At 49.5% G+C, this 26,548-nt stretch overlaps 2 protein-coding genes across 12 annotated transcripts in view; one reads left to right on the top strand and one right to left on the bottom strand.

Annotated features, from left to right (window-relative positions):
• ARHGEF6 (Rac/Cdc42 guanine nucleotide exchange factor 6) overlaps window positions 1-15,043 on the top strand; it is a 40,954-nt gene extending 25,911 nt beyond the window's left edge. For 8 of the 11 annotated variants that reach the window (XM_013183275.3, XM_048078240.2, XM_067005223.1 and 5 more), the window contains 12 exons: window positions 258-317; window positions 2,634-2,780; window positions 3,693-3,779; window positions 4,773-4,851; window positions 5,226-5,359; window positions 5,654-5,779; window positions 8,404-8,424; window positions 9,242-9,335; window positions 10,319-10,408; window positions 11,179-11,278; window positions 12,217-12,271; window positions 12,672-15,043. In XM_013183275.3, the coding sequence (XP_013038729.1) occupies window positions 258-317; window positions 2,634-2,780; window positions 3,693-3,779; window positions 4,773-4,851; window positions 5,226-5,359; window positions 5,654-5,779; window positions 8,404-8,424; window positions 9,242-9,335; window positions 10,319-10,408; window positions 11,179-11,278; window positions 12,217-12,271; window positions 12,672-12,812 (1,134 nt within the window). In that variant the 3' untranslated portion in view covers window positions 12,813-15,043. The remainder of the gene's footprint in view (window positions 1-257; window positions 318-2,633; window positions 2,781-3,692; window positions 3,780-4,772; window positions 4,852-5,225; window positions 5,360-5,653; window positions 5,780-8,403; window positions 8,425-9,241; window positions 9,336-10,318; window positions 10,409-11,178; window positions 11,279-12,216; window positions 12,272-12,671) is intronic. The other 3 variants (XM_067005218.1, XM_048078266.2, XM_067005219.1) reach the window with 3 other exon arrangements.
• Window positions 15,044-19,586: 4,543 nt separating this feature from the next.
• Window positions 19,587-25,134, bottom strand: CD40LG (CD40 ligand). Its single transcript, XM_013183415.3, has 6 exons — window positions 24,873-25,134; window positions 22,894-23,031; window positions 22,048-22,093; window positions 21,755-21,802; window positions 21,478-21,540; window positions 19,587-20,160 (listed from the first exon to the last, which is right to left on the bottom strand). The coding sequence occupies exons 1-6, from the start codon at window positions 25,026-25,028 to the stop codon at window positions 19,793-19,795; spliced, it is 819 nt and encodes a 272-aa protein (XP_013038869.2). The 5' UTR covers window positions 25,029-25,134; the 3' UTR covers window positions 19,587-19,792.
• Between the last annotated feature and the right edge of the window lie 1,414 nt (window positions 25,135-26,548).

Here is a 26,548-nt window from a genome sequence, read left to right as displayed (position 1 = left end):
CTTGCTCTGGCCTCTTTACACTCATTAAATAGGCCGATATCATTGAATTGCATAGCTGCTTTAAAAGATGCCAAGTTGAGCAGGGTGGTGAGGAAGCCAGCACTGGTAGCTGGGGGATTTGGGCTGCCCCCTGCAGTCCCTGATGCCTGCCCCTGGGGCCCTGCAAGCCCTGGGGGCACTGGAGCCATCAGTCATGTTGGGCACTTCGCAGGGCTGTTGCTGTTCGTGATTCAGGGCTTTTTCTCTCCCTTCACTAGGAGGCGCATGCAGATCATGAAGACATCTTGAAAGCCATCACATCCTTCAAGTCTCTTGTGGTAGGTGGCAATTCTTAAAATAGAGCACTCCATTTCAGAGCTGCATTTCATGAAGAATGAGTCAAGCCTGACATTTGTCTCCTCATTTAAAAGAAAAGAAAGGTCTTTTGGAATGGAAAAGATGGGTGATAAAGATGCTTAATTTCAGGTTTCAAGCCTAGAGTGCCCCTCTGGTTGCATGTTTCAGCAGTTACACGCTGGCTCTGTGGTCCCAGCAGCAGAAGTCTTTGGCTCTGCGCAGTGCTACAGAAGGCCATGTATGGGTAGCGGTGGAGGCTGGGACCCTTCATCTCCTGTTGCCTTTTTACCCTGGCCATTTGCCACTTGAAACTATACAACTATACAGCCCTTTGCTCTTGAAGGTGAGCTGTGAAGGAGTAGTACCGGTGTCTGGCTCAAATGCTGGTGCCAGCCGAAGGGTCCCCTCTGAGCCACTGGACAGCTCAGGGCTTTGTTGAGATGTGCTCCACGGGCGTCAGGAGGCCCTGGCCATGGTGCAGATATTTGTGGCTCCTGGTGCCATGGCCATCAGTGGGGAAAGGACAAACGGCAGCAAAACGATGAGTCAGAGGAAGGTACCAGCTCTGTTTCTGTGCGCTGTATTACCTATGCCCCTCAAAATCCTAGTGCAATGAGATCAAAAAGAGGGGTGAAAACCATCCGCATGCACAAAGGTTTTACCTAGCAAAGCTTTCTTTCGATTATTATAAAAGCTATCATTTCTCTTTGTAGCCACTAAATACCTTTCACTATAACCACTCCAGATGTGGTCCAACTTCCTTCCTTAGCATGGCAGATGCAGGCTTTCAGTGCTTAGCAGTGCAGATAAAAGATGCGGAGGAGAAAGTTCATAGAAAACAGGAAAGGGCGATCATGTTACATTTACTTAGAAACTCAGCTCCCGTTCCATTAATTCTAGTAGGTAGTAGGGGAATAATTCAGTTAAATTATAAGATGTCATTCATCTTTAGGAATGCTCGTAATTTTTTTACTTGAGAAGTGCACTGAGCAATTCAGTGTAATTATGGTAGAACGAAAGGGGTTTGGCATGGGTTCGAGGTTAGATGGGCAGAGAATGCTCCTCACAACGCAAGCATGATGCCTGGGACCAGAGGCTCCTGGGCAAAGGCAGGGCAGTAATTGCAGAACTCTGCCATTTGGTGCCTCTGTACAGGTTGTGATGGATTGCTGTGCATTTAGTATGAATTTACGTCCTGAGAACTTCGAATTCAGACAGTCAGGGAGCTGCTGAAGCACCCAGTAGTTGCAAAACCAGAGGAAGCCCCCACAAAATTGTGTCTTTTCATACTAGACCCAGGGCAGCCTTTCCTTTGGGCATGCCTGAAGATCTGGATAGTCAAAGAATTTGCATGAAACTCGACTCCTTCCTGAGTCTGAAAGGAGGAAAATCTCCATCAGAAACCAGGGTTTGGAAAAACCAAGCAGTGGGTGAAAACTGAGCCCAGATTTGGCCTTGCAGCAATTTTTCCCATTGGCAGAAAGGTCAGTTAAAACAAGTTTTGCTTGGATTCGCAGGGCTGCCTTTGCTCAGTCAGCATTGTCCTTTGCTTGCTGAAAGCAGCTGCAAGACCGGCTGCTCCGTGGAGCTCTGAGTCCACGACTGGAAGTATCGCTGCAGTCTTTTGAGTTACGGCAGCCTCGGAAGCTGCCTTTCGTGTTGCTGTACTGCATTGCTGAAATACTGTGCCAAGTTCTCACTTCTGGGTTTGCAGATTTTGATAAGAAAATATCTGCCTATCTGAGTCGTGGGGGCTTTGCAGCGCTGCAAGGATAAGTCTTTTTGCTGTTTCAGCAAAGTTGGACGAGTCTTTCTGAACACCAGCAAAATTAGCAACATTTAACTCTGTGGCTATCTTGGTTTGGAAAATGTGACCCTGTACTCTCAGAGGTAGAACTGGTTTGGAAAGAAAAGTTTGCTCGGTACAGTATGCAATTTCTTTGACATTTTAACATATTCATTACATCATAAATTGCTGTGGTGTGATTTTTGACAAGGTTTGTGTAATAGAGCCAAAGCAGGCTTTTCTGGTTGAAAAGTAGTGATGCTTTCACAAGATGGCAAGCGTTTTCTATGTGTAACTCTGGCCAATACTATCGACCTTTGCTAAGTTTGTCTCATCGTTCTGGGTCTCTTTTGGGGTAAAGTGGTGAAACCTGGAGCACTGCAGGCAAATTTTGCATGTGGTGCAATCTGTTGAGCACTGAGCAAGTTTGGCTGGTGAAACCATCTTCCTTAGGATGGTCTGCGTTTGCATCTGCACTTTTGCTAACAAAACATACCGTGGTGATTTCCAGTCACAGTGTCAGGAGCTGAGGAAGAGGAAACAACTTGAGCTGCAGATCCTTTCTGAATCCATTCAGCGCTGGGAAGGAGAGGACATAAAAACGATGGGGAACATCATCTACATGTCCCAGGTTATGGTGCAGAGTGGGGGGAGCGAGGTGAGTGCAGCTTCCAGGTAAAGACATTGTGACCAAATGCCCTCTGCTTGGGGGATCAGCTGTGCAAGGTGACAACTACTCTGACCCCAGCCCAGCAAAGTGCTCACAAATAATGCCGATACATAATTTTACCTGGACAAGCACTGCACGACTGGAACTGTGCACATCTTTGGAGTCAGGTATCAAGACCTGGTTGCTTAGCTTCAGCCCTTCAGTGACACACTTTTCCAGTGTCTTAGTGTCAAACAGCACATTAATTCCCCTCCTTTCCCCCTGTGACTTACTCTGAGAAATGAGAGTGACTTTAACGTGTGCATTAGCATCATCATTTTGCCACGTCCTGTGCGCAGCATGGTGGCTGTAATGGTGTTCCACTCCAGAGCTGACTGTGTTTAGCAGGGAACCGGAGGGATCCCTGCCAAACCCATCGCTGGTCCCGAAGTATCACACCTGTGCTTTCAGCAGATGCTCGCCAATAGTGTTAGACCCACGAATACCGCATGTTTGGTGTTTGCTGCCTGCTATCGATGAATTACTTGCTTGCTGTAGCAACTTTTCCCTGGGAAGGGAAGACCTGTAAAACAAAACTCTGCAGAGTCTAGTCCTAGAGTTTTGTTTGGGACGTGAAGTGCTGGGGACATAAGGTCTTAGTCTTCTGAGGCATTTTGAAATGATGGGAAGAGGAAATTAAAAATATCTTTAGGACTAGCAGGATGCAGACAAAAATGTATGCAGGCTCCCCTGGAAAAGCCAGTATAGAAATAAGATGCTGTAAAGAAAAAAAGCCAAAATAATTGGTTTGGGTTTGGTCTCTCTAAGGCTGTGGTTCCAGCTGCAGTGGGTGCCTTTTGCTGCAGGAAAGTACTTGTGATACACTGTGAACTGGACTAACCTAAATTCTTATCCCTGCAGGAGAAAGAAGAGCGGTATTTCTTGTTGTTTTCCAATGTTTTGCTCATGCTGTCTGCAAGCCCACGGATGAGCGGGTTCATCTATCAGGTAGGCATGCTTAATTTGAAGTTGCAAAGCATTAGGTGTGAAAAAGGAAATCAGATATCTCTGATCAAATTCAAATCCCCTCCTTCCTTAAATCTCTGTTTTATGCAAATGGGCTGGAAACCAAGGCTTTGTTTTGCCATGCATGCCAGGACACTTACTGCAAGTAGCTTTGTCCTGACAACTGGTTAGTCAGCATTTGGGAAGTGTGAATACTTTGAAATTAGAAAAAATATAAAAATAAAACACACCAATCCCTATCTTTCGTGCTCTTCTCAAGAATTCAGTGTGTGTGTCAAGTGTCTTGAGCCAGCTGTGGGGTTTTGCCCCAGACAGCCAGTTGGCTGTCAATGTTGTGTTGTCTCCGTACAATATCTCGCTATTATAAAGCCCACTGTAAACAAGCCCAAAATTTCCTGTGTGTGAGGCACCCCGAATGATGCGCTTCAGGTGTCTTACTATTCCGAATGGCTGCCACCGGGCTCTTTCGAGCTTGGCTTCTCTCCAGTTGCCTGAAACAATCGATGCCCTCCAGGAAAAGGACACTCCTCTGCTGATGTGTCATTTGTCATACGAGAAGGTGGTGAGACAGACGGTGGAGATTTGGGAAGGATTTGGCTGGGTCTTTAGATTTTACCCACCAGTGGGAGTAAGGTGAATGGGCAGCGCGCCATGCAAAACAGAGGGACAGGGAAGGCTTTCAGAAAAAAGAGGGGAAGTTGATAGTCCTGACTTCTTTGTAAAAAGGGTTTGCACCTCATGAATAGAAAGGGCGGCAGATGAGCTGGGGATGACTCAGTTGTCATGGGAGCCTCTTCTCAGGGGTTTGACCTAATTGTGCAGGGAAATCTAGATCCGTGCATTAAAGGATACTCTTCCTGCAGTCTGAGGCCTTCGCAAATCAGTTTTTAATGGCAGTTCCCAAAAAGTCAGCAGAAAGGAGCAGAATAACATTGGAAGTAGATGCAGACATTCACTCCTCCTCAATTCTCCTAGGGAAAGCTGCCTTTAACAGGAATGACGCTGACAAAGCTGGAAGACGCCGAAGGGAACGAGCACGTGTTTGAAATTGCAGGTGAGTGTGGCCCCTGCCTGGGGCCGTCCCTACCAGTCCGAACAGCAGCTGCCACCAGTGATGCCAGTCCTCCTCACAACTACCACGCTGTGCTTTTTGCTCTTTTCCTGTGCGTTGTCTGAGTTCTGGGCATGTCCCTCCTGGTTGAGGCTACCTCCTCCCAGGGCCGGTTCCCTTGGCTTCTCTGTGCTGCTCCAAGGCTGCCGGGCACTGGCAGCCCAGAGCAGGACAGGCAGCCGCATCTTTGTGGTCTCTGGCCACTGAACTTTGCAAACAGAAGAGCCGCTTGCTGCCCTGCTGAGCTGAGCTCCTCCTGTGTTTCTTCCTGCATCTCTACCACTCGCTAAAGATGATGGTTTGACCCTCTGCTGCAGGGAACATGACAGAGCGGATCACCGTGTCCTGCAGCAGCAGCCAGGACTTGCACGAATGGCTTGACCACTTGCAAAGGCTGACCAAAGGGACGTGCAACACCGTATCCAAAACGCAGTCCTGGAGCGCTCATTCGGTAAGTGTGCTGCCTCCCAGCCTGTTTGCTGCCTGTTGTTTCTCAGCCCGGGCTGATCTCTCTTTTTCAGCAGCGTGCTGTGATATTGAGGTAGTACAGCTATAAAACTTTTCACATCCTGCAGTTTTGTTTATAACCATGCGGTGCTTGTACCATTTTTCATATATCCTGCCCTAATTTTGTTGCAACTTAGGTGTCTAAAAGGCATTCATGGTGAACCTTTTTCCATCCCCTCTGCTTGACTACTTTGTTTGGTGGCTAACAATCTTCACTGCTTCTCATCTATTTTCTCAGACATTTAGCTCAACCGGACAGATCCGTGGCCCTCTGGAACCCCCCAAAATCCTCAAGCCTTGGAGCTTGAGCTGCCTCCGTCCTGCTCCTCCACTCAGACCATCAGCGGCACTGAGTTACAAGGAGGTAATCCTGCGTGCGTGCAGAGGACCCTGATTTCATGGCAATCCCTAGCGCTTGTGCCCAGGTTTCTTACCCATCGCGAAGGCACAGGTTTGCTGCTCCTTTAGTTAATAGGGATGCTGAGAAAAAATACTGTGTAAAGCTATGCCCAGTCGTGCAAACCGGTGATGGATGCTTGTCGCTGCAGCTGGCTTTGAGCTGCAAGCAAAGCATGAGCACGTGTGTTTGCAGAGTCAGCCCTGTCCCTGGTGTTTGCTGTAGCCAGCGCTCTTGGAACAGGTGCAGGGGATTTTGTTGCTGTAGCTTGCAGCGTCCCTACCTCGCCTGCCGGATGTCACTGGTCTCCTCCTCTGGGTTTGGCCAGAGCTGTGTCAGAGCAGCGCTCAGGATCAGGCCCCCAGCCGTGCTGCACCGAGAGGAGGAGGAAAAGGCCTGTTGGTATTCTGTACGATTCCCACCTGTGTTTTTGTGGGGTGCTCAACCCCAGTGCTTTGCACACCCGTAACTTGCTGGGATGCAGCAGCTGGGGTGTCGCTTCCCCCGCAGCAACCCCCAGCCCAGGAGGCAGGAGGTGGTGTGGGGAAACCCAAAATAAAACCCAGCTCCCATTCTCACCCCCTGTTGCAACTGCAGTGCTGTCCTTCCCTACCTTGCGGTAAACTTTTGGGATTACTCACCAGTACCTCTGTAACGTTCCTTTTACTGAATGAGCACTCCGGTTCTGAGTCACCAGCCTTTCTTGGTACAGCAGCCTGGGAGCTTCACTGCCCAGGCTCCCAGCAGGGACAGGGACAGGGATGGGGCTCGTGTCAGGCTCAGCGCCCCAGCATCCAAGGAATGGAGTGCCCAGCAGCCGGCGGGGCTGTGGCTCCTCTGCTCCAGGCAGATTCTAGGTAGCTTCATGGCGTTTGTTAGGTTTACTTCTTAAAATTCATTAAACAGTGCGTTTCACTTTGGGAATTAAATTGTTCCAAAACCAAACAAGCAGGCTGGAAACCACCCTTAATCTTTGCATGTTCCAAATCCCTGATGTAGACTAAACAGTCTTGCGCTTGCATGGTGCATTAAAATATAAGGAAAGGCTTTAATTAGAGGAGAAATTTTTCTGTATGAAAGTGCAAGGATGGTATTTATTTATGATGTAGGGCAAAACCACAAATTGAGTGATATCATTAATACCACAGCTCTCTGCAATTTCTCAGTTATTCTCAGCTGCGCACAGCAGGAGTTAAACCAGCTGCATAGAAAGGAGCCGAGAGGTTTTTCAAGAGAGGCTGTGCTGGCAGGGAGCTCCAGGGGCAGGATGGGGCTGCAGGCTGGATGGCAGCATGCAGGGCGTGGAAGGACCAAAAAATGTGGTCACAGGCATTCCCCCCCCACTCTAATAAGCCTTCAGTTAAAGGCTCTGCAGAGGCTACTAAGTCCCCAGATAGAGAAAAGCATGTCACGTCCTTGCGTTGGGTGTGGACATGCAGCCTGTGGACACAAGCTTGTGATGACAAACATGAAATAAGTTCACTTGTTGGCCCAAAATTAAAGTAGGGCACAAAATGAAATATGCTAACAGCTCAGCACAAGTCACCTTTCTATAACAAAGAGATAATGAATGAATTCAAATATCAAATGTTATTTGCAGGGAAGGGAGTAGGGGAGTTTGGCTAAAAGATTAGAGATTTTCAGACATCCAGTGTTACTTTAATTGGCTTCTAGTAACGTAGGATGGGATGGCATAGTCTTGTGCATTTCCTCATACCTAGTTGTGTTCAGGAAACCCCAGAACCTGCTTGCATACCGCACAGCACTGTTGTTATTTCCATTGAAATTGGGTCATTTTTCCTGTTCTGTTTCCAGTAATCATTTGAAATGACAGAGCAGGTGCTGTGGGTAAAGCAGTGTGTCCGGATTCAGGTTAGCAAAGCGAAAAAGATTTACAGATGATTTCCACTTTTTTTTTTTTTCCTTTTCTATTTTTAAGCGGCCTGCTTTGCATTAGGTGAAGGGGTTTTTAACACCGGGATTTCTAGCTTTTGTTGGCCAGACTGGCAGGAGAGCGGTGAGGCTCCCTGTGCCGGGCATCCCATGGACGGGACCCTCTGCAGGGTGTGGAGGGAAATCCTACTGCACGAACGCCTGATACTGTCAGGTTTCCAGTGAGCACGGCAGGTGCCCTCCAGGAGGGTCCCTCTGAGAAGACAAAGTCCTGGAGGATTGTCACCAGGTTGGGCAGAGCAGCACATCCCTTCCTCCCCAGGGCTCGACGGAGCCTGGCGTGCTGGGTGGCTGCGGCACTGGCACCAGCTGTGTAGGTGCTAGCCTATTTTAAGCACTTTCCTCTTAAGCAACCAATATCTACAGAAATCTACTACTAACACAGGAGGCATGTTCTCTATTTTGATGTGTTCAGAGTGCATTAATGCCCACTTACCATGCGTTTCACATGTAACTTTTTCAGTTTTGCATAACACCGTTCTTTGCATGTTGATAGCAAAACCAGTACAGAGGGTGTGCCAAATTAATCACAACACTAACATTTAAATGTGGTTTAGAAATGTTGATTTAATGGACTTGGTCAGTAAAATCATCAGTCTCTCACACTCATCTTCTCTTTCTTTGCATATTCATTGTAGAGGATGTCTTATATCTTAAAGGTAAGGGTAGATACATCTCTTTGGCTTATTGTGGCAAAGACTGCTTGTTGCTGTTCATGCTTCTTGTGCTTGCATGACCCTAATTTTGCCTGGCTGTATCAGTAAGTTAACATGAGAGTCAGTGGTGACTGCTAAATGTATTTTGAGAGATCTTTCAAGAAGGATTTAGGACTGTGGTACTAAACTTCCTGGCATGCCTCTCCTGCTGCTTGTCATTCCTTAAAGTTTGTACTGCATGTAACCCATTAATATACTAATTCTCTCCAAATCAGCATGACTTGTAACTCAGTGAAGGAGATAAAAGCTAAAAGCTTGTGTTTCTTACTTGTGGAGTCAAAGCAAGCACTAACTTTGTGTGTATTTGTTTGTTTTCCGTGTATGTTGGGGGGTATACTCTCAAACAAATTGTGTACATTGAGAAACGATGTCATTTGCCCACTTCCTTTTAATTAGAAATCAAATTGAGTCAAGGAAATAAACAGTATTTAAGGTTTTTTAACAAAGACCGTGGAGTTGATAAACAGACCCAAAGTGCTGTGAATATATTGGAATTCTTTGGCCAAAGGATATTAGCTAAAGGAGTGTGTCCGGACCTGGACCTGCAGGTGCAATTCCCACCGCTGTTAGAGGGAGCAGTGGCTACAGGACTAGTGCATAGGAAAGGCAAAAAGCATAATGTCCTCCAACTTTGTTGTCATCTGCTTTGTAGTTCTCTAATGTGTTGCGCATAGCACAGATAGCCACATTCAGCCTGAGCTGCTCCATTGTTTGAGCTGCCTTTGGTTCTGGTCAAGTACAAGAGTCTGTTTCTCTGTAGGACTCCAGCAAAAGTCCAAAAACCATGAAGAAGTTTCTTCCAAAAAGGAAAACTGAGAGAAAAGCATCAGATGAAGAGTTTGTTATTAGGAAAAGTAAGTGTTGAATTTTTCTCTTCTTTTCTGTGGTTTCTTTGTGCTCAGTAATCCCCACAGGGCTTTGAGAACAACCTTTCTTATGGCGCTGAATGCGGCACGCGAGCAAGCCTACGTGCTGCTGAGCACGGGAGGCTCCTGCAGGTGCAGCCTTTCCCAGGCACACACAGATCCCCTCCGAGCTGTGACTGTCAGGCAGCACGATTGTCCTCACTGTGATTCCTACCGTGAGATCACGTGGCTCTGGGTGGTCTTGTTGTGGCTATGAAGCCAAGAAATTACGCCGAAGCAGTTAAAAGCTGCACTAAAAGTGCACACCCATGGTCATCCAGATGTGTCTGAGCTGGGACAAACTCTTACCTGTCCATGCCGTCAGGTCCTGGAGCTGTTTCCACAGGGGACAACAGAATAAAAATAAGGCCCTGTTCTTGGAGAGGTGTTCACCTGCAAAGAAAGATGTCCTGACTGCTACCTGAGGCCAGTCTGGGATATTCCTCAGGGGAGGGAAGGGTGAAAGGCCAGTGGTGCGCTGCTGCAGTATGAACCTGAGGTCACTTGAAGACAGCACTGAGCTAGGGTTAGGAATGAAGACTTCACCTTTCAGAGTCCTGTTGTGTTGTGGCTGTACCAGACATCTCCCAGGGCACTGCTCTCCTCTGGGAAGCCCTCCCAGGACGGCTGTTCTGCCTGCCCATCTCCCTGTGCTGCTGGCACCCAAAGTCAGGCATCATCCCCCGAATTTTGCTAAGGTGAGCCCTAGAAGTGCTTTTTCCTACCATTTAGTCATGGTGCTTGATGTCACAGGATGTTGCAAAGGCCAGAAAATGTAAGGGAACTCAAAAAGGGATTAGGGAAAGTCCCCAAGACTGTCAGTCAAGGAAACAATGCTCTCTTGCTCTGAAGTCCCTTAACAGGAAGGCTGGGAGAGAAGAATCCAGAGCACTTGGCTTTTTGGGGCAGCTGTTGTCTGCAATGTTTTACAGGTACTGCTGCATTGGAAGAAGATGCTCAGATCTTGAAGGTGATCGAGGCGTACTGTACCGGGGCAGGCTTCCAGCAAGCTCTCAGTTCAGGTGGGCACAAACAGATTATTTAGTGTTCATTCTGCCTGTAACACTGATAACCTGTCTGGGAAAAAACAGATGGTTGCATCAGACAGCAATGAGACTCATGCTAGGAAACTGTGTGGTGTTCAATCTTCAAGATAAGGGAGCTTCATCTACCTAGTGGTTTAGTTGCCATTGTTTTTCTTCTAAACACAGAATGAGCAGGTAGGAGGGTAGATGAGACACAGCTACTTCACCAGCACTTGCAGCACTTGTTAGGAATTAAATGAACCTAGTCAGTGCCTGTGGCTGTCAGCACTGAAAATCTGATAGTAATCTCAGGTTGCATATAGCTTTAGAAAGGAAGCATGAATATTATCTCTCAATCAGCTGCGTATTTAAGAACAAGCTACTTCATAAGAACCTATCTAACATCTTAAACTCTGGAAATATAACTATTTATCATTGCTGGTAAGATGTCAAATTAAATCACTGAACTATCAAATAATGGCACATTTACAAAAGGGAGACCGTATTTCTTCTGAGAGCTCTTGACCCGAACTGAGTGATTTAATTTATAAATAATGATGTAGCTTTAGGTGCCCTGAGCACTCCTGGAAACTTTCCCTTCGTGGCCTGGCTCTGGCTCAGCCGCACGCACCAGCCCGCGTTTAACCCTGCCGAGCCTCCCGCTCCCAGGGCGAGCGAAGGCTGCGTTTGCTGTGCTGCCTCCGGCACGGCGTGGGCGCCAGGGAAAGTCTCCCTTTTTCTTCATGATGAGTAATTCTTGCACACAGGCTCCCGTAAAGAATCCATCCCCCAAGTCCTTCTTCCTGAGGAAGAGAAAATCATCATCGAGGAGACAAGAAGCAATGGCCAGACTGTCACGGAGGAAAAGTAAGCAAGGCTGCAGATTCCCCTGTCACTTTTTGGAAGGATGGTTAAAAACCAGTGTCCTCTCTGTCCTCCGCCCACAGAAGTGGAGCTGGTCAGGAGCCTTGTCCTGGCTGTGCCAGAAATGCCGGGCTATTCCAGTTGCTATTTTGTCCCTTTTTTAAGACCAGAGCCACGTTCCCAGCTGCTCTGACATGGCTGCAGCCTCCTGGGAGCCTGTGCCTGGGTCTTGAGAGCCAGTTTATTGAGTCCCAGAGCTTCTCCGGATGTACTGAACTGGGTCAGGGAGGACAGAACCAAACAAGTGGTTTTTTTTTTTTTTTGTTTGTTTGGGTTTTTTTAAGCTATAGACATAGCAGGCTGCTGCCACCCCTCATGAGGCTGTGTGATGCTGCCTGTGAGTGCTCCCAGTCTGCTCCATAGCGCTTCAGCATCTGGGTTATGATGTTGGTCCCCTCCTTTTCTAACCCAGGCAGTACATTCCTTTTTTGTTTGTTTTTTATCAGCACAACCTCAAGGAATCAGGGCCATTTAACAAAAGATGCTCAGGCACTTGAATTTTAAAACCTTTTTTTTTTTTTTTTTTGCAGTAGCATAAACAAGGAAGCCAAAGCCACAGACCTTTGTTGTTAACTTAAAGATAGCAGAACAAGGTTGCTTGGTTTGCTTTTTTTTTTTTTCAGTGTTGAGAAAAGAGCCCTGAATTTTTGGCTGGTGGTCCATAAATGCTCCTGGGCTCTGTTTCCAGAGTGACTTCATAGGTAACAGTGCCAGTGGCAGCCCCATGCCTGCAATGGACAGTGGTGAAAAGGGAGCTGGAAGCACCTTCCCCATGAGCGCTTCGGTCACAAAAGCTCCCAGGCTGTTGCTGTTTTGCTGCACTTCAGCTCGTTCTGTTTTAGTTTGGTTTTTGATGTTTTGCCTTTTTTTTTTTTTTGCAGGAGCCTTGTTGACACAGTTTATGCACTGAAAGATGAAGTCAAGGAACTGAAGCAGGTAATTTGAGTGGTTTTGTTCGTGCTGTGAGTCGACTGGTGCATGCCCAGGAAAAGTCTCACCGATTGCTGGTCCCATCCTGAAGCTGCTCCGTGCGTGCAGCTGGATGGTGCCATGACAGGATCCTCCATCCAGGCTTGGAACTAGGTTTCCAGGAGGATGCTTCTGCCTGCTTAGTCCTGGAACTTCTTTGCACGTCCGTAAGGTGGTGAGGGTCTGCTTGAACAGCTCAGAGCACATGTAATGCGTGTTCATCCTCTCAGGCAAGCATTGACCTGCCAAACGTCCCCGGTATCTTACTGCCCCTGAGCCACAGGCAACCAGGATAACAGAACTACCTCACTGCATCAAGTGCATGGGCATTAACTGCATCTTTGTTCTTTTATTTTTCACCTTGTAGGAGAACAAAAGGATGAAACAGTGTTTGGAGGAAGAGCTCAAATCCAGGAAGGACTTGGAGAAGCTGGTCAGAAGGCTGCTGAAGCAGACAGATGAGTGTGCCAGGGAGGACACGGGGCGCAAGTCGTCTCTGATTGCCTGAATTTGGGGAGAAGCTGCTGGCAGTGGTGTGTGACCTCAGGTGTTTTTTGGGAAGCAGAACTGGATCCTTTGCCTCTTCTTGCTCCTTATTTTGTTGGTTTGGGGGATTTTGTTACCAAAAAAATGTCAAGAGAGAAAAAAAAATAGTTTTTCTTCCATCCAATAAGGAAATAAAGCAAACAGAAACAATCGATCACAACTAAAACAGTAAGCAAGTGGTCCATGATTCACAATTCATCTGCAGCAACTAATACCTCATCGTACCTACTACTGGGAGCAAACACAATCTCTGCTAGTGATTGCCGCTCACAAAGGGTATGGCAGCAGTTTCCTAGAGGAAGCTTAAGCACTTTTTAATGCTTTCATTCTTTTCAAAAGCACCGGTACCTATTTATTGAATGAAAACATTACTGAGTTGGCATTGAGCAGAAACCAAAAAGCACCTTGCTCCTTTTTTTCAGATAATCACAGCTGGGGAAGCTTTTCCCATCCACCTTCTTTTTTCCCCATTAGTTGACTGTAGCGAACTAGAGCCCAGCAATACTGTGGTTCCCGTGTGGCCTTGATACTGATTAAAATGTGCAATTAACATGAAGACATTTTAACTCCTTGGGGAAGTCAGATGTGGAGCACCTGTCAGAGCGCACGGGAAGGTATGTTGCACAGTACTGCCTCCTAACAGCTCGTGATTAGCACAACAGGTAACTGCTGTTCTGTCCCCAACCCCTTTCGTTAAGCATGACCTGAAACTCCTACACCCTGCTTTCTTTTCACTTTGAGTGTCCAGGTATTGTATGAGTTTATAGTTTTGCTGTGCTTCCCCTTGCAGGACATGCTTTTCTCTGTATGAAATGCAAACACTGCTTGACAGCAAAAACAACACCCGAATATGCTTGTCCCCCGCTCCCTTCTGCCCACGTTAGGCTCTCCTTCCCAAAGGCTAGGAACGTGCAGCCAACGGTCACTTCTCCCCCATTGCCCCAAAGGGGCTTTGCTCTAGGAAAAAGGAACTTTTGGGATAGGAAAGGTATTTATATTCAGGCTTTGACAAGAGCTGTAACGCTCCTGGGGCAAGGACGTGCAGTACCTTCCCGATCCATGCACAGCTCCTCGAACACAGCACACGGACAACATGCATATGTATCGGCTATCTTCATCTTATTTGGTGTTACATCCTAGTTTATAACTGATGTTTTCCTTCCTTCCTTAGCAGCATTATACAAGTAACCTTCTGTTAAAGTTAATAATAAGTCTTATGTATATCACAGGGCAGCATGGTCCCAGGGTGTGCAGATACACTGCAGCTCCTTAGTCATACCGTTACATTGTTCATGAAGGATGTAATAGAGGCAATAATAATAACTCCCTCATTGCAATTAAAATTCAGCCAGAACATAGCAAATGGTGTTTGGGGAGAGCAACACTCTGAATCATCACAAGGAATGTAAAAAGAAGCCCTCTTTAAGCTGTTTCTAGGACAAAACAGGGGCCTTTTTTTTTTTTTTTTTCCTCTGGCTACATTTGCTATCTACAGGGCATCCTGGTTAGACAGCAGCTCTCTGCCTCCTTGCCTGGGTACTCAGTTGAAAGATTGGGTCAACAATTGAGTTCTGCTGTGCTGGATAATCATTTTCTAGGATAACGACCTTTGCTGCACGAGTTAGCACGGCTGAACCGCTGTTCTGGGATGCCATGCCCAGATGCCCCAGCATCATCCAGTCCGGTTGCCTGCTCGAGGGTGGGCTGGAAACAAGGCTAGCAATGTGCAGTCAGTGCAAGGAAGTCAACCAAGGGCCATTTGTACTCCCACGGGAAGGTAGAAATGTTTCCCTGCTGCCCACAGTTCAGTTAAAACCCATGCTGTGTACATATGCATGTTTCTAAGATGTAATGTGATGGAGGGCACACTGGGACATTTTTTGGATCAGGCGTTTGTCAAGAGCTAGAAGCCAAAAAAAAGAAAAGAAAATAAAAAGGAAAAGAAGCCATGCCAGATGGACAGCAATGTTTCCATATTTACTTTGTTTACAGTGCTTTGTAAATAGGTTCCAGTGAGTCCGTCTATAGATGGATGTTGTGTCAGCTGCCTTCCAGTTTATCTTTGTCATGTAGGTTTATTTACTGTAACTACTTATGCAAGTTCAACTTTTCTAACATGTTTTTATTTTGAACAGTTTTTTAATTGACATTTTCAACAAATAAAGAAGGATAAAAATCGCTTCTTAGCCCTCAGTGCTGCTTCCTTTGTGTCTGTCTCACCTCTCTCTGGGGCTGCACCCAGGGAAGCAAGTGGGTGCAGTACGAAAACCTCGCTGAGCGCTCAGCAAACATTAGAATGAAAGCAAAGCCAACACTTGCTCTGGGCATTCCTGATTTAAGAAAAGATATCAGAACACCCACAGCTTCATCATGCCCCCTCTGGTCCATTGGGCAGCGGGGAGGTGCTTGTGTGAATGGTCATGCTGGCCTTTGGACTGTCACTCCCACCATTGCATGGCCCCACAGCAGGGAGGGAGTTGGTCCTGGGGCAGGGTGATGCATTTCCCTCCCTCAAGTCCCAAATGCACATTGCTGACAGGGATGCTTTATGGAGAAATTGCTCTTCGTTGCACCAGTGGGTTGCTGTAGATAAGTCATTTCCTGCCCGAGATTTTTTTTTTATTTTTATTTTTTCTGGGGATTAGGTGTGGTGACAGGATTTCCTTTGGTCTACCACTTGGACAAGACCTCCTGCATGCTGGTATTTTTAACTCTTTGGTGAGGATGCCACATTCTCTACCTGTGCCTGAAGTGGGTCTGGGGCTCGGCTGTGGCTGATGCTCAGAGCCGGCAGAGCAGCGGCACAGGAGAATGGCTGAGGATGGCTGTTCTCAGCATGCAGGAGGGTCCAGCCCTGCTCTTCCTCTCCAAGCACATCAGTCAGAGCAGGAGAGAGGAAAAACAAGCAAGACACACTGACCATGGGTGGAAAACACTGAGGTCTGCAAGGGAGCATGTCTGAGCCCAAGTGGTGCTTCAGGGAATTACTGCGGAGCCAGAACAGGACCACATTCAGACCCAGGTGCCCCCGAACCTGAACTGGTCAGAAGAGCAAGGACAAGGCATCCCACAGGCTCATTTTGGAGGGAACATCTCCCCTCTTGTGCCACCATGAAGCCAAATCCCAGCCTTAGCCAGAAAACCTCCATCCTACCCTCCCACTGAATATGGGGCCCATTTGTCCCCTTCTGTTATGCCAGGTCCCAAATGTCCCCTTTGCACAAGCAATATAACGGAGGCAGCACCAGCATCCTCCGAGCGGTAGGGTTTGGCACCAAACAACCGTCAGTGTGAAATCAGACCAGGAAAGAAAACACCAAAAACCAGCTTCATCTGTGCAGCCCAAACCGCCGGCGTGCCTGGGGAAGCCCCGGAGGTGCCAGTTCGCAGTAGCCTCCCTGGCACATGCGGCACTGCCACAAAACCCCCCCGAGCCTGAGCCGAGAGGATGAGGGAAGTGAAGGCTCCCACTGCCCCCGGGGCTGCGTGGCGCTCAGAGCACCGCCTGCCGCGTCCCGCTGCGTCTCGCCACCCAGCGTGGGGTCAGCGACTGCAATGCAATGGGAAGCAGGCGAGCAGGGCTGGTCTGTCTAGGGACAGGAAAAAGATCATTTGCTAGGTTTATGGTCGGACTTGATGATCTTAGAGGTCTTTTCCAGCCCGAATGATTCGGGAAGGGATGCCAGGGCAGGCTTGTCGTATCAGCAGCCACATCACAGCCACGCGGCCCTGGGCTTGGTGGCACAAGCAGGGGGGGGACCCCACTTGGAAACTGGTATCGCGACCTTTGTTTGGGGAAAACAAACAAAACCAAAAGCCTCATTTCTTATACAAACCTAAAACCCAATACATTTCCCAGTGGGATCAACACTTGCAAAGCCACATGAGCACCATCCCCAGCAGATGACCACGCTGTTGTCCTGCCACGGCTCATCGATGTCCCTCTGTGCCAGTCCTGCCAACGTGCCCAATGTATTCACCTCCCCCTCAGCCCCTTTTCACTTTACCCAGAACAAAGAAAAATCAGCTCACAAACTATAAATTCCACACCCAGAGAAGTGACAGAGAGGCCCCACAGTGAGGGAAAAATCAATGTATTGACGACCTTCAAACTTTCCATGGGGAGAGGAAAACTGTCCGCCACGGCACCGAGGAGGGGAGGAGAACAAAGCCGCTCAGGAGAAGGCCACGGTCTCAAATTCACAGCTGGATGGCAGCACACGCATCTCCTCCCCTCCCACGCATTACCTCTCATCTGCATCCCACAGGCTATTTTTGGCAAGCGAAGAAACGGAGGCAAGAAACAAAAGCCCCAGGAAAGACAGTGGCACAAGGCAAGGAGCCCCACTTGCAGGGGGAGGCAGCAGCTGTTGTTGCACAGTTTCATTTAGTGTTTTTTCAGCCCAACAGCATTTCTGCTCCTGAAGGTTTCCTGCGCCTGAGGGCAAGCACTTCCCTCCCCACCCACTCGCACCCATCCTGCTTTTTCTCCTTTCTCAGACTGCACCACTTTGATCGGTTTTTTGTTCCCTCCTGAAGTATTCAAGACCCTATCCCCACAGCAGCCATGCACATCCCCAACCCCACGCTGTCCCTGCCGCCCCTCACTGCCCCCGCCAGCCCGTCCCGCAGGGGCTGCCTGGGTTTTGGCAGCAGCAGGGACGCAGCCAAACCTGTGCCAGTGAAGGTGCTGACCAGTCCCTGCCACCCCGTGTACGGCAGCTGCAGTATCTGACCTGATGCAGCATCCAAAGCAGACAGCCCTGCAGGGTCCAGGTAGGTGCAGGAATCTTCCCTTCTAGCCAGGTGCTGTAAATCCCCCTAAACGAGCCCCTACAGCTGTACCTCATTCCTCATCGTTGCCCTCCTGCCCCCTGCTCCAGCCCAGCCTGGCCAAAATGTGCCCAGCCTGGCCAAAATGCATCCAGCGCTGCCCAGCCCCAAATCCCCACTGTGCCCCAGGAAGGGTGCAGAGGCTGCCCCAGGAAGCGTTTGGGACTGGCCGTCCCCACCGTGCCCCTGCACTGCCCTGATGCCCTCTTGGTCCCCAGACCCCGAGCAGGGCCCCAGGAAGCCTCAGCCCCGGGTGAGAAGGGGCGGTGGCATCCGAAGCAAAGTGCCCAGCCACAGACGTCCTAATTCATCGCTTGCGTTAGTTGTAGCACGATGGTGTGCAAAGCCCTGCACTAGCACATGTTGTGGGGCACACAGCTATGCGGCCCGCACGGTGCTTTGGATGTGCTCAGAAAGGGGGACCCTAAATGTCGAAATAAACTGCAAAACAACCATGGCCACGCTCACCTCATCACGCTAGGCAGTTTCCCATGCACTTTGGGTTAGTCTCTCTTTTCTGTCCACAAACACGAGGCAGTTTTAGCTCTAGTTAAATAAACAGTTTTATACATAGCACTGGACAAGAACAGTCCATTCTCTGGCAAAGTTATGCGGCTTTGGAGAACAGCCACCAAACTGCAAATTAAATTACAGCGATACCAGGCTGGCAGCCTCCGAGCAATCCTCTACTGAATCTGGGAGGGAACAGCGGCAGGCACCCACCACTGGCAATGCCCCGTGCAACGACTGCCCCGTCCGTCCTGGTGCTGCCTGCAGTTGAGCACTACAGTAGGAGCAGGTCCGCAGCCTCAAGCCAAGCAAACCCTAACGAGTGCTCAAATCTGAAATCTCTTCCACTTGCAGACCTGCTGACTTGTAAGAGTATTGCCAATCTTTGTGCTCAGGTGAGTATCACCTGGATATTTAAAATCACTGTACCAGCAGCCTCGTGTCCTGCTATGGCTCAGCTCACCCTCCCTGTGTGCCAAGCTGGAGAAGAGGGTCAGGGGATGCCCTGGTGAGCTGTGTCACCTGGGTGCCCCTGCCTGAGAGCGTGTCCTGCCCGTCTGCATTGTCCTGCTCTCCTGCAGCACCAGAAAATGTGCCACTGTGGACACATCCGTCCTCATGAGGACAGCCAGGAGATGCTCTACACGTGCTTCTTGGAGGACTTGGGAGGAAGCTGTTCCTGCCACCCCTGTGCTTCCCTGGTCCTCCTCCCAGGGGAAGACAGGTCTCGGGGGAGGAAGCTGGTCCAAATCTGACCATGGTGGCCAATGCCCCTTCCACAGGGTCTGAAATAATCCACAGGCAGAGGACCCTCAACCTGGGAGGAGGACAGCCTCATGAGCACATTCAGCTCACCAAGAGCAGAGCACCACCAGAGCCTTACCAGAGCTCTGGGCTGAAATCAGCAGCCACCCCTTGGCCACCAATAGCCCCTCTGGTGTGGGGCGAATTTCGCCCAGCGCAAACCCGGCCAAGGCAATGCCACTCTGAGCAAGAAGGCTTGTTGAGCTCTGTAGATAGCTATGGGTGGAAAAAAGGGAGTTCTCAAGATAACACAGGCAGTTAGGGTGGCAACGATGCATCACCAGCAGCCACCACGTAAGGACAGTGCATGGCTGATTGATTCCCTTAGAGGAGACGTTCCTAAGCCTTTTAATGTTTTTTCCGCTGATGTTTTGTAAGCAGATTGGTACAGGAGATAAGCATGAACCTAGCGTGGAGTGGAGTACCCTGAGCCATCCTATGGTGTTAGGAAAGAAAGGCTGCTGGTAGAGCCTGCTAAATAAAGCTTACGTGGTACAACGGAGCCATCCTCCCAGCCAGGCGAGCGGGGCACGGTGGCACACGGCCCCAGCACCTCCCAAATGGTCAGCAATGAAAGAAAACAGCAAAGTGCAGACAACGACAGCTTCAAACTTTGTTCCATTTCTGTTCTTAGGGCCCCTTGGCCCTCATTAATAAATAACAAAATATACAAATTAACAAACAAGGACAATAAGGAGGCAGAGGAACATAAATACGGGAAACAAGGAGAGCCACTTGGCTCAACAAAGTCGGGCTGGGCCTCCTGGGGGGGGTGCGGCTTGGAGTGGCCCCCTCCTACAGCTTGAAGATGCCAAAGTAGGTGCTGCCATGGCTGTAGTTCACTATCATTGAGTCTGTCACGTTGACAAAGATCATGTCGCCCTCCCGGAGCTCAAAGACACCTCCCTCCCGGATGGACTGGAGGTCACAAACAGCCGTGGAGGTGCTGTGCGTGTTGAGTCCCTTCAGCAAGAGCCGGTCCTCTTCCATGGGGAGGTACAAATAAATATAGAGGGTAAACGGTGCCGAAGCCGCTGCCTTGGTGCAGAAGCTGACTTGTGCGTAGATGTAGTAGAGCCCTGCCTTCTCCACCTTCAGCTTCCCCTCGTGGTAGGATATCAAGCTGTTCATCGGGGCGTAGTTCGTCGTCTTCCACTCTAGCACTGTGAGGAGAAAGCACGGCTGTTGAGCTGGGACAGATCCAGCTTGGGAGGCTGATTTTTGGGGGATAGCCCCATGGATATTGGACATCACAGCCTCCATCCCCTATGGGGCAGGCAGGGTGGTGCTGTCCATCTCAGGACACCTTCTGCAGCCCATGGGACAGGGCTCCTGTCTCCAAGGCCGGGGCATGCTTAACCCCTGTTTCTGGTTGCTGGCCTGCCCTGCCACAAGCCCTTGTGCTGATGATGTGAGTGGAGGAGCACTTTGCTTCCTTTGTCTAGCCAAGTGGAAATACTTGGGATGGAGGACTGCAAACAGTTGCCACTACAGGCCAAGTTCCCTGGTATCTCCGTGGCTTTTGGTGGCCCAGCCTCCAAGCCCTGCGAGCACTTCCAGAACACCCTTCAGTTCCTGTATTCAGAGGCACCCATCCCAAGCCATAGAGTTTTTCCAAGCCGGAAAAACTGCATTTCTTCCAAAGTCCTTTCTCCACTTAGCCTCCGCCAGTTCCTGGAGAAGGTAAGACTTCTCCAGGGAAGTACAAAAATGACCGTCCCTCAGGTTTGGTGCACTGGGTCCCTGGCAGGGTGCAGAGCTCCAAGGGTCTGCATGGTACGTGCTGCTCCCACCTCCCAGAGCTCTGCCCACCTCACAGACCTGCTGCTGCCGTAGCTTTTGGGGCACTAGTGGTGCCACGGCCATGGCTGTTGAGCCGGGCTATGGCTCTGGGAAGGGTTCTGCACCTCCTTCCTACAGAGACAATCATGCGAGCAGCGAGGGTGAGCAAACCAGCTCCAAACCCTGCTCCAGGGGGAACCACACGCAGCCTGTGGTCTGTGCCCGTGCATCCCACGGGGACACCCCTGCTCCCCACCTCCGAGCTGCGGAGCCAGCTCCAGGCAGCCTGCTGAGCGCGGGGCAGCGTCAGCCTGCTTTGTGATCGCAACAAGCGCTCGAGCGGGGAGTTTTAAAAGGCAGCAAGCATCTCGCTTCTTTGATCTTATCTAACACAGAGCTTTCCACAGGTAGACTGAGCTCTGGGTGAATTGCTGCGTCAGAGATGGAAAGAGCAGTTGCTGATTACTGGCAGTTACTCCAGAATTAAATCAAACATGCTCAGATTGAGAAATCCTTGCCAGGTTGAGAGGCTGACCTTGCAAACTCTTATTCACCTCGGTTGGCCTTGCTCTTGCAGGTGGGAGGCTTGCTTGTGCCATGGGACACGCTCCTGTGCTGGAGGTGCAGCGTCCCCGTCCCTGTTGGATACCCACCACCATGCCCAGCCCTGCTGGGTGGCACCGAGGGCTCTGCCTTACCTGGCACCGCCTTGCTGCTCCTCTGCCCTGCCAGGTGGGCTGCAATCGGCTGCCTCTTCTCGGCTGAAATTGGGAAAGGCCGGTGTTACTGAAGGCCGAGCACCCTCTCTCCCCCCTGCAGCATGGCTCTCCACCAGGACCGCAGCGCCTCCCAGCCTTGGGGTTTCCCCAGGGGTCAAATCCAGCTCAGAGACACAGTCTCCAAAACAGCCCCCGAGTGAGGCAAGGTCTGGCCTCTGCTTAGCAATGACAGGACCTGGACGTGTCCGCTCCTTACCTGCCACAGATGTCTCATTCCTGCTCTTCGAGTGGGGGTGCTCATGGCCTGCAAGGAGAAAAGGCCGCGGTTTTAATTTTGGGTTCATTTTCGTTGACTTTGTGCAGTGCAGCTGACTGGAGAGATAGCCGTGCCTGGCGCCCGGTCTCTGCCAGCTCTGTGTCGTGCACTGTCCTACCCCCATGGGGACGCCCTTCTACACCCGACTGACCCCACCATGGGCACCAAAGGACCCGACCCTGTCCCCTGCAGCCGCTCGTCTCCCCGCCCTCCAGCAGCACCAGGACACTCACCTCTTTGCATTTCAAACTTTGGCCCCTCCTTGTTGGCTGCCCCATCCTGAAACAACAGCAAAAATATACATTCAAAACATATATTCTTACGTTTCTAAAATATAATATTTTAAGATGTACAAATCAAACATTGGAAAAGCCTACCAAGCCCCCCAGGATTGTGTGTGGCCATGGCCTGCCCTGATTTTTGCAGAAGGCGGGGTTGCAAGGCTTTTGTTCTTAAATTTAAAATGCTGTGCAATTAATGTAAAAAATGTTGTGCAATTAAAATGTTGTGCAAGGTGGCTCTTCTGCACCCAAGTGAGAGAAGTCTCTGGCCTGGCGGGAGGTGATGTCCCTGAGCCATGGGGAGATGTCCCTGAGCCATGGGGAGGCATTTGCATAACACCTTCCTCCTCCTCCTCCTCCTCACAGGAGCTGTGCCGCCTGGCCCAAGCCCTGCACCGTTATCAGTGTCTAGGCAAAGAGAGCATAAAGGTGCTCCCACCATCAAGTGGCCACGAGCATCCTCATGCCCACCAGGTGCAGGATGCAACAAGGTGCCAGGCAGCAGAAAATCAATATTTTTCAGGCCACGATGGAGCACAGGGGTGGCAGCTCCATCCCGCCCCACCTTGGGCATGCCACAGTTGGCTCAAGCCCGCTTTGAGCAAAAATGGATGAGAGCGATGTCAATACAGTGTAAAAATATAGTGTTAAAAAGAAAAGTATAATAAAGGTCACGTGCTCTGCAGCCCCAATGTTAAGGACACCCCTGGCTTTCAAAAAAGCTTTGGGTGATGTGTGTGCGCCTGGGATCCTCCCTGCACCTTCAGCAGGGTCTGTATCCACTCAACAGCAATCTACCTTGCACTGGAGGTCCTTGAAGCCTTTTAAAATTTTTTCACAGTCCAATAACGTCGACTTCTGACCTTCTGCTGTTTGACATTTCTGTACTTTCCTCAGGAAGATGTAGTCTTCATTTAAGCTCAACGCCTCTTCCATCTGCCGGCGGGGGAAAGAAGAGAGGGTCAATGGGCTGTTACTGGGAAAAGCAGGAGCGCAGCCAGGCGATATCTACCCCTTCCCACGAGAAACCGCGGCTTGGAAGCTCGGTGGCAGTTGCTCAGCTTTGGGAGGAGAGGGGCAGACTCCCACAAGCTGCCGGCACGGCCTGCGCGCACACATCCACCAGGAGCTGCACCGACCCGCTGGCGTGCAGCACTGGGTGAGAGGAGAGCTGCTCCCACCCTCCTGGACCTGCATCAGTAACTGATTTATATTTTCCGCTCTGCTTTTTACAAAAGGTGGCCGGCAAATGTGCGTCTGACTGCATCTATGATAGTGGCACAGAAACGCCAGCGAGTAGTTTGGGCAGGCTGCTGGGAAGCCTGCCTAGCCCACCGGGGGCAGCTCCTTGGTTTTGGGTAGCTTATTGGCTAAACGAGCTGCCAAAAGGCCAGCACAGCTTGTGAAGTGGGGCTGAATTCTGCCAGGAGTTTCAGATTAAAAAAAAAAAAAAAAAGATTAAAAAAATCAGAAAGCTGAAAAAGAATGATATATATAATTATATAAATATAAATATATTAATATATATAATTATATATAATATGATTAGATATTATATATACAATTATAATATAAATATAATTATTTTATATAATATGATATAATATAAAGTAATCATATTTATATAATTATATATATACATACATAAAAATATTGATTTTTGAAATGACACCTGTTTTCAGAAAAATCTAATATTTGGCTAGGCAACAAAGAGAAGTCCAGGCTGACTTCTGGCAATGCTGGGTCAGGTTTAAAACCTGCCACGAGCGCTGCAGAGAGCTGCAATCCTCCTGCCCCTTACGGCTGCGCCTCATCTGCTCCGCTCCAGTGGGGCAGATGCCACGGCCCGGAGCTGCCACACTTGGCTCCAGCAGGGACCCCCAGCCCCCAGGCCGCAGCCCTCGATGCAGCAAAGTCCCCCTCCCACCCTCTGCTCCAAGCCACCCAGCTCAGATTTGCTGCCTGCCCGTGAAGATCGGCAGTCACCCACTCGTATCTCAATTCGGATCAAGAAAACACATTTAAAACCCACTTATATAAATCTTATCTTTGCATCTGCTGAGGAGATGGGTTTTCTGTAACTGGTAGTCTCTGTGTTTTCTGCTTTGGGAAAGAAATGTTTTAGATCGGTGACTTTAAGCATCATGCAGTGCAGCTGCAGTCACAGCAACCTCAAAAACAGTTTTTCAGTTTTTTAAATTTTCGGTATGTATTGTCCCACGTGTGGGACAGGATTATGGATATTGTGTCCCTTTCATAAAAATAAAGACAAAGTATTAAGATCCACTGTTTCCTTCCCAAAGCAGAAAGACAGTATCTGAAGTGAGACGTTGGTAAAATTAATACATGCAAACACAGAAAAAAATCATTTCTGGACTCCCTCCTCCTCCTGATGAGCGTCCCGGTGCTGCCAGGTGCCATGGCACCAGAACGACCACCAGGTAACCCGAAAAACCTGAAACAATCCTTCGTGTTTAAGCCCCCTCTCCTCTCCCAGACTGGCCACTGTCTGCCAGGTTTGCTCTTAGCAGCTCCTCTTAATTGACCCATTCTCTCTTTGTTAATGAAGGGAACGGGTCTCTTCCTCTGCGTACATCTTCACTTAGTGGCAAATTAAAGCAGAAATAAGAACATGGGTGTATAAACACCACTCCTGCATCAGTCCAGTGGCCATCATCATCTTGCACCATATTCACCCTGAGGGTGACCAGGGCTCTCCACACCGAAGGCAAATTGTGTTAGCAATCCAGCAGAGACACCCTTATCTCTACACTTACCTTATCCATCTTCATGTGAAGATACAAACAGAAGAGTACAGTCCCGATCGTCTGTACTACCATAAATACAGCGAGGAAGCACATGAACATTTTCATGGTGCTGGGAGAGGTGCTGCTCATGGATCGGGGTGCAGCAGAGCTGTAGGCTTCATTCATCCTCCGGGCACGTTGCTGGGGCGCCTTCAAATGATCTGCTTGCAAGTAGCATGAGAACTGTTGTGTGAGCACCCGCTGCTCAAGGGATACAGGTTGCAGCAACCTACACTTCCTGGAAAAAAACCTTCGTAGTGGGTACGTTTGTTCACTACCATCTCCCACAACAAAAAAAAAAAAAGGTTACTTAGACTTTCTTCTCTGGTTCACTTCCATGCTTTTTCCTACCATCCTACCAGAAGCAGATATCGATTCTTATTCCGTATATTCATATTTGCCTTCGAAACGCTCCTGACTCTGCCCCGGTGTTTTTTTCCTGTTGTGGATGAAAACCTCACGACTAGTCATCCTCAGAGCAACGAAGACTGTGACTCCACGGGCAGCACTGCTGAGTGGTGGTGCGGGCTGCCAGGGGTTAGGAAGCACTTGGGAAGTCAGCTGTTTTTCAGAAGGAGAAGAAGGGCTTTCTGCTCTCTGTTTTCTTCATGAGAAGGACAATTGTGCAGTGAGGATGCTTGGCTGAGGCAGGTGGGTTGTGCTGGCTCCTGGCCTTCCCTCGTGCTCCCCGTAGGTGAAGCCTGCCCAAGTAAGATGGATGCTCCTGGGGAAAGGGACGTCTCTTTGGGCACGGGGACCCCAATGTGGGTGTCGTGCTCCTTGATGGACAGCCAGCAGGACTTTGGGTCTCAGCGCTTGGCCACCAGTTTGGAGAGACAAGTTTTGAGCCGCTTTCCCAATACCACAGTGAGGTTCTTACCCTGCATCCATGGGCACAAGGATCCTCAGATCGTACTCCCATTTACACATATGATATTTATTATCTGGGCGTAAAAATGGCTACAGGGGACATTGCCACTCCTGACAGCCACTGACGTCCCAGCACAACCTCCATGCAACTTCAGGCGACCCATGTCCTCCCCATGTCCCTTGGCCCAGCAGCAGAGGTGTGGTCCTGCCCCTGAGCATCCCCTGCCCATGTTTCCAGCTCTTCAGGCATCTGACACTACACAGCCATGGAGAACCCATACAAAAATTCATGGTAAATGCAGAGGGGCCTTGCTTTCGAGAAGGGACAGGTCTCCTTTGCTCCATGCTAGAGCAAAGAGGATGAAGCTGGGCTGCCAGGCTGCCTGCACGGGGGCTGGGGCGCTGGTTTAAAGGCAGCGCTCAAACTATCATGCAAAGTTGTTTTGAAAGTAACAGCCTGAAGGCAACGGTCTTATCAGATGTGCATGCAGCAAATAAAGGGCCGGATCCTGCCAGCAGCAGAGGGGCACTGAGCAGGGTGCTGCTTGCCTGGCAGCCACAGCAGAGGATGGCACTCAGCACCGTGGGGTTGCTCAGCGCGGCAGGATGGGGTCCAGCATTCGCTTTTTCTATCTACCCAATCTCTCGCATCCTGTCCTGTGTGGTTAGGGTGCTCTTAGCTGCAAATGCAAGCTCTGGTAACAAAGCACAAACATCTCTGCAACTCAGTCAGCTTTTGACCTTGGCAGGTTACCGTGTGCCTAAATATAGCACCC

Source organism: Anser cygnoides, chromosome 13, assembly GCF_040182565.1.
Source record: "Anser cygnoides isolate HZ-2024a breed goose chromosome 13, Taihu_goose_T2T_genome, whole genome shotgun sequence".
Classification (NCBI taxonomy): Eukaryota; Metazoa; Chordata; class Aves; order Anseriformes; family Anatidae; genus Anser; species Anser cygnoides.
The sequence above is the reverse complement of the archived record's forward strand: the minus strand, read 5'-3'. Positions and strand labels throughout refer to the sequence as shown.